The 7,823-nt window shown below is 32.3% G+C and overlaps 1 protein-coding gene and 1 pseudogene across 1 annotated transcript; both read right to left on the minus strand.

The window, feature by feature from the left end:
* Nucleotides 1–269: 269 nt before the first annotated feature.
* LOC110414502 (DUF3511 domain protein, putative (DUF3511)) lies at nucleotides 270–973 on the minus strand. The gene has a single exon (XM_021425728.2). The coding sequence runs from the start codon at nucleotides 903–905 to the stop codon at nucleotides 582–584; it is 324 nt and encodes a 107-aa protein (XP_021281403.1). The 5' UTR covers nucleotides 906–973; the 3' UTR covers nucleotides 270–581.
* A 5,375-nt stretch (nucleotides 974–6,348) lies between these two features.
* LOC110414062 (uncharacterized) lies at nucleotides 6,349–7,525 on the minus strand (annotated as a pseudogene).
* Nucleotides 7,526–7,823: the final 298 nt, after the last annotated feature.

The raw sequence follows: 7,823 nt of genomic DNA on the forward strand, positions 1-7,823 counted from the left end.
TCTCCCATCTTTTTCTCTTTGTTTAACATAACATCTATATTTCTTTTACATTCATTTTACCCTTTTCATCTCATGCAACTTCAATTCAGTGATGCACTGCCAACTTCACTGCCCTCACATGTCGTTGGTAAACCAGAAAAAATGGTTTGGCCTTGGCGCACCGAAATTTTCAATCCTTAAGAAATGTATGGGTCAATAAGTTAAAAAACAAAGCCAAAAGGATCAGCACTAATGACATTCTTCAAGCAAATGCAACTTTGCCAAAGGACTTTCACAACTCATATCATTAATTCGAACTGAAGTATTTTCAAAACTCTAACACCCCAGGCACAGAAAAAGAAAACTATCCCATCATAAATTAAACGCCATTTTCCACTGTTTTAGTGAGTACAACGAAAGTAGAAAAAATAAATCCTCTTTCTAAAAAATTTACTAAAAATTATGTCATGTGTTACATCTTAGTAGTATCTTTACTTACCCACGAATGTCAAAACTATCAATTCCAACAAGATCTCGCCACCTCACTAGCGGATCCCACCCTCCGACGTGTACACAATCTGAACCACAAATTTTGCCACCCTTTAGTATCCATGGACGATCTGCGAGCACTTGTTCTTGATCCAACGGAGCCCTTTCCTCAAAGAAGCCTTTACTTTTCCTTCCACAGTGTAAACCTTGTATTTTGCTATCCTCTTCTTCCTCTTCACCTCGGGATCCGTAAACCCCCACGGCTTCGACGCACCTTGACTCGGCCCAGCCGTCCGATTCGGCACGGGTTGTAAATCGGGAGAGCGGGAACGACTCGAGAAGATCTGATTGGGTCCGACGTTCGAACTCTTCCCGCTTACTATCTCGACCCGTCGATCAACCCCGTAAGGCCTTTGACCCGATCCGTAACTCTCCATTGTGAGATAATGAGTAAGGGAAAAAATTTTCTAGGGTTGTTATGCAAACGAAATATGAGTGGCGTTAGGGTTTGGGGAACTCGAGGTCCTACGGTGAAACATTTATTAAATATTTTCTACTTTTTTTTTTGTTTGGAAAAAAAATTCTCCGAGTTAATTATGACGTGCTGTCTGTACTGGATGATTCCTTTTGAAATTCTTTTTTTTTTTCTGAATAAAGAAAAAAAGAAAATTTATGGTTCAGGCTGCAAATTTAGAGAAATGTGCGGAGCTGTGATCGTCTTCCTTCCCCTGACAACATTTCGTTGGAAAACGTTTAGTATAACTTAATAAACAGTTAATTTAATTAATTTAATTGATTGGGCAGGTTTATGACAACCTTCTTACCTAGTTGTAACTTGTAAGCCGATCCATGAAAAACAAAACAAAATACTAAAGAAGCAAGAAAAAGTTTGATGCATTGCTTCTTGTTAATTCTCGATGAATTTTTTTTATCTTTAATTCTTGCCCTAATGGCAAGGCAATCTTTACAACTTTAAATGTGAGACACGGCCCGCATTTTTGTTTTTCACAGGCCAACTACGAGAATCTTGTGCTACTATTAATTAAGGGATTGATTAAATTTTTTAAAGTTTATTTTTGTATATTTTAAATAAGGTATAAATCATGTGTAAGGATAAAATAATGTGTTCACTAAATAATTAGTTATATAAAAACTATTATAAATTAAGAAAATTCAAGAACACCAGGGTAATTATTAGTACCTAAAATGGACCACAATATTATATATCTACCCAAAATAATAAATAAAGGACCGCAATAAATGGTTATTATAGACCCCGCTATGAGCAAATCCAACTAGCGAGTATGATAGAAAAAACTAGGGCCTAGGAGCAAAGTTGAGCCGAAAAAGAAATCCAATGCATTATTAAAAGCATGCACCTTTTTTAATGGGCAACTCATTAATAAGAACGCCTGTGCATCACAAACAACAGGAAAAAAGTTAAAAAAAATTATAATTTTTAAATAAATTCTTCAATCATTTAAAAAAATTTAAATAAGTCATTATTTTAAAATTTTATTTAATTAAATTTTTATATTTTTATTTTAAATTAAATAAATTTTTATAATTAATGATAAATTAATTATCATTAATCAAAATATCATTTATCATTTTAAATTTATATATTACTAATATAGTGTTAATGTGAATGGTGAAAAATATTATATGAATTATTTCAAATTAACATATTATATTATCATCAATCATGATAAGTTAACATGTCACATCATTATCGATATATTAATATGTCATATCAACATCACGTGATATAAAATGATAAATGATATTTTAATTAAATTAATCATTAATCATAAAAATTTATTTGATTAAAAATAAAAATATAAAATTTATTTGATTCAGAATAAAAGTATAAAAGCTTGATTGGATGCAATAAAAGTATAAAAGTTTATTTGAATTTTCTTAATATATTAGGGGTTTTTTTAGATATTATGTAAAAAAATGACATAATATCGAAAAAAAATTTGAATTTGAATTGTTTATAAAAATTTAAATAATTTTTTATTATTTTATTATATTCAATCAAATTTTTATATTTTTATTTTAAATCAAATAAGTCCTTATAGTTAATTGTTAACGTACTATTAATCAAAATGTAACTTGTCATTTAATATTTACATGACAAGACATAACATTGATATAGAGAATAAAAAATAATACATATATATATTATTATATCATATTAACATATTATGTTATCATTAATTATGAAATGTCATCATGTTACGTCAACGGTCACATGATATAAAATGATAAATGATATTTTAATTAAATCAATTATTAGTTATAGGAGTTTTTTTTATTCAAAATAAAAATATAAGTATTTAATAGAACGTAATAAAAAATAAAATTTTATTTAAAAATTTTAAAATAATTTAAAATTTTTTGAAAATATTATGTCAAAAAAAAGTAAGAAAGCTTGTTAGATATATTAGAGTAATGAAGATATTTTTGTCCTATGAAGAGAAATAAGACAAAAACAAGAATCAGCAAAGGATAATAACGTTGAGCCAAATCTAAGTTACTGCAATGTAGAAGAGGTTTAAGAATTAAAGTTTTGCATTTCAATATTTCTAAATTATAGAATTCATTATTCATATAGTAATATTATCCCTTATTCATCGTATTTGATTAGCTGTTCTAAACCTAGCAAAAGAATGTTGAAAGTACACTACAATAAAACTTTCTTCTGTAGGAATATTTTCGGGCCATATCTCACCCGACCCGATCCGTGTCTAACTCTCTACCCCACACAAGCCTAATAGCATTGGACCCTCTTTGGTTTGGGTTTATATTTTTAAACCATTTTTTTTAACGTTTTTGAGTTTATTTGATCTATTTTTTATTTTACTTATTTTACTTTTCTATTTTATTTATTTATTTATTAATTTTATTTCTATCATTCATGCACATATTTAAACTCAGAAATTCTTTAAAAAATTCTGAGAATAATAAAATTCTAAAAACTAATTTTTTAATTATTTATTTTTTTATTAATTAAAAATCATAATTATTTAGAATAAACTTGTTTAAAAAAATTTTAAGGAAGTTACAAGGGTAATTTTTTTAAAGTGAAAATAATTATGGGACCTCAAGAAAAGTTTTCAATAAAAAAAATAATAAAAGTTTTCACTAAAGTGGTTAGAAAATTCAAGAAAAATTTTATAAAAAAATAAAAACTCTTAATTTTCGTCAAAAGTGATGAGAAAACTCAAGAAAAGTTTCTAGTTTTCACGAAATTGGTGAAAAAACTCAAGAAAAATTTTTAAAAGAAGAATAATGAAAAATAACAATAATAAATCTTAGTTTTCCCCATAATACTAAAAAACCTCAAGAGAAAAAATCTTAAAGAATAATAATAAAAATTCTTAATTTTCATCAAAATGGTGGAAAAACTTAAGAAAAGTTTTTTTAAAAAATAATAATAACTTATAATTTTCTTCAAAATGATGAAATTTTTTTTTAAAAAAAAAAGTAGGGAAAAAACTTAAGAACAGTTTCTAAAAAATAATAATAAAGAAGGCAAACTGCACGAGCGGTGACTGACTGCAGATGAAGAAGAAGAAGAAGAAGAACACAAGGAGAAGAATTCAAGTAACGTGCAAGAGTTAAATTTGGAGCTTTCAAAACCACAGCTAGATAATCACAATTACCAGTTTCTTGGACAAGCTATGGTGGCCAAGGCAGTCTGTTTGTGTTGGCAATTAAGGTTTGAGGTTTCAATAAGCCAAAAAAAAAGAAAACACTATGGATTAGATAGATAATGGGCATGCACCCAAAAAATTAGAATTGCAAATTTGGGGTGTGTTTCTGCGTTTTTTTTTTTTCCTTTTTTTCTGTCACTACATCATCATCTTCCACGTCAGCATGATTGCCACGTCACCATCAGCTTCCTCTCTGTCCACGGTGTCTGGAGTTTCAATGGATTCTTAGTGGAAGATTAATTCTCGCATGCCAGCACCTCATAGTCATTTCCCCTTTTACCGTCACTATCTGTCCCTTGTTGTGCATTCTCTAACACTTGGATTTTACTAACATACAACTTATAAATTCTATTAGCCACTGTTTATTCAATTTGTTCATTTATTTTTTCCATGTTGTTTGTTGAAATCAACACAATCCCATTACTGAAATTTTGGCAACTCAAAGTTCTTCCACCAACCTTCGCCAGATTTCTCCAGTACTTAGTGATATTGCTAAAAGTGATACACCTCCAGGCACGAACTGACACTCCTTGTACCACCAGCCAAGCTTGACACTGAAAAATCCTAGCTCCGACCACATGTCAATGGAAGAAAATCATTTGCTGAGCCAATCCATTTATTTCTCTTTAATCTCCTCAAACTATATACTTTCACCGAATGAAATAAGGTAATGATTGGGTATCAAATTCCTTACTTTCAATTTCTGATAACTTTCCGTATTCAAGTATTCTTGTACGCTTTCCGCTGTCACTTGGTCCTCTGAAATACCGATGATGCTTCTCTCCAAGCAATGAAAATTCTTAGTATTTATTTCCATTTTACACTTGTTGGTTCAATGTTCTCTTTTGAGACATTGTTATGTTTTTCTCATTGTTTTGTTCACCTACCTGGTTAGCGCCCACCCTTTTGCCCTCTAGCTTTAGTTTCCTGTTGCCATTCCCTACTTCTTTCCCAAAATGATTCATGTTCCCCATACTTTGCAACGTTGACCCCAACCTGTGATTAAAAAGCTATATCTTATTTACTCTATGTAGTGCGATCTCTTGGCTTTTATTTCATGTTCGAACCTAAAGAAACTAAACCTCTCCCCTGTTCTACTCCTTTGCACTATAAAGACATCAATCGCCATATCATGATGCTCAGTTTCGGCATATATATATATATCCTCTTCCCACCCTATCGGGGATATTGTTTGACAAAACTTGAGATTACTCCGAAAATGGATCTTTTTCAACCTAAGGATTAATGAAAATGGATATGAAGATAATTCATTTTCTGTTATATCTGGATGGATATATCCCATTCCTATTTGTGAACAATATCAATATGTAGGAATCTTACAAATTGGACACTTACCTAAAAGGCTAAAGTCACGTTTGGGGTGAACATAAAATTCCGATCTTCTTCATTTGTTTATTCAATTTAATTCTTAGAATCCTTGATTCCAGGGAAAGCGGACAACGGAGGGGAAAAAACAAAGGTAAAATCTAGATTTGAGCCAGCCAAGTTTTACATCATCTGATGCTTAATTTATCATTCGAATGAGTTTAAAATATTATGGAGGGCCTTAATTAGACTTTTGCTCTTTTTTAGATCATAATTTTAACTCATTAGCTGATCAGCCACGTTCATTTTCATTTTCTCTTGTCTTTTTCCCTGTTGGTTTACACTTTACATGCTTTTTTTTTGTACTATAAATCTAATGTAGGGTTTTACATTAAAATAATAATTCACCAAACAAAAACTAAGCAAGTTGCATTAGTTGTTCAAATAATTAACAAAGCATGCCCCCCGGTATCATAGATAATCTTGATCATCACATAATTAAGAAGCACAACATTTGAACTAGTGATTGCTACTGTTTTGATGGATATGTAAAATCAATAATGCAGTAGTGCCAAGCTGATATAACATAACATACGTGCGGGTCTTGGTCTTGGATACCTGCAAATGCCCCCTTGTGACCTTGTCACTTTCTTTCTTGTAATGTTGCCTCCGTGTTGTCCCACATAACATTCTCAATGTCCGCTATGTACAGAAAAACATTGCGTAATTATTAATCCTCAAATGTTTTTACTTTCACAATTTTAACATCATTATTAGCACCATAGCATATCTGGCATAAGAGAAGCCATTGTGTAAAGCTTGTCGACTAGAATTGCCTGGAAAATCACACTTTTCAATACATTGGAAGATGTTTCAACAAAGATAACACATTCCACTACTAATTTAAACAAAAAAAGAAAGAAAAAAAAAAGCGAAAAAAACATAAAAGCACCGAGAGGGGATTGATTAAAACTCCATGGTACATATGGAGGGCTATATATCTAACAACCTGAAGGAGAAAGTTTAAGATGAAGATCAACGCCAATGTCCGCCTCTGGCAATTTACCAGAAAATTCAGTAAACGACGAGTCTGCTACTGTTGCAAAATGCAATGGCTGTGCTATATAAATTCGAGGAGGATACTGAGAAGGAGTTGAAGGAAGCAGCAGTGGCCGTGATGGGCAGTAACCTGGTTGTGATACAAATTTACCAGTACTGTTGCTACTGAACCCTCTCGGAAACGTGGGTGGCATCGACCTTACAGCATGGGAGCTTAAAACTGGCGCAGCTGCTATGTACCGTTGATGGCTGTTAAACTGGGCTCGCCTAGCTCTTTGACGCTCTCTCTTGTGTGCATTTTGATGGCCGCCTAGTGCTTGAGAGTTGGCAAATACTCGGTGGCAAAATGGACACTCGAATTTCCTGCTTTCTCCAAAGTCTTCTTCAGTTTTCTCTAGAATTTCGTCTTGCTCAGTTAGGTGAAAAACCAAATAGCTTCAGTGACGAAGACGGTTTCTGGTCCGATTGTTTATCTGGTGCCATATCAGCTGAAGATGACTTACTTGGGTTTGAGCTCTCTGCCAATGTAACGCAGAAGGAAGGAGAAGGCTTCCTATGATTTATGTGTGTGATAGTGTTATAGTAAATGCCCTATATTTATAGCTGGACTGGTTTGATCTTCCATCCTTAGCGTTCAATCAGCTTTACAAGAGTATTGGCCTGTTGAGTGGGTTATAACTGAAAAGTGAAAGTATGATTGTTGTACAGAAATTTGCTGCTATGGTAACAATTTCTTTACTCAAAGATTCAGCAATCATGTCAGTAAAAATAGCTTGGCCGTACAAAATTTCTAGGGGTAATTACTATTTATGTACAGTGCTAGAAAGGCTGTAATTAACTTGTGAAAACACTCTTGTCATCAGGCACAGTTTTACGGGAGCAGATCCTGAGGGAGATCATGATGGTGAAACATTGAAGAAAAGAGCCAAGATAGACGGGGGATTAGGGGTCACTGTCTGTAGGCAAGAGTAATATTAAGCTTGTCCTCCTGCCTCCTTTATATGCCGAATTTCCTGCCGCGCCTTCCTTGTTGGCGTGCATAATGATTCAAACCATCTCAAGATAAGACCATTGATCCAACTCGTACAAATCACACAAGCGACTTTATTTCGTCATTAGCCTTCTTAATTCCTTTGTTTCTTGTCTTTACATAAATTGAAAGTTTAAAAACTAAAATTGACCTATATCATTTGTGCACAATATTTGCATTCTTAACGTGGAGAAACAGTGTGTGAATATCATTGACTT

The sequence above is a fragment of the Theobroma umbraticum genome, unplaced genomic scaffold, assembly GCF_002168275.2.
Source record: "Theobroma umbraticum cultivar Fairchild unplaced genomic scaffold, ASM216827v3 scaffold_4.1, whole genome shotgun sequence".
Lineage (NCBI taxonomy): Eukaryota > Viridiplantae > Streptophyta > Magnoliopsida > Malvales > Malvaceae > Theobroma > Theobroma umbraticum.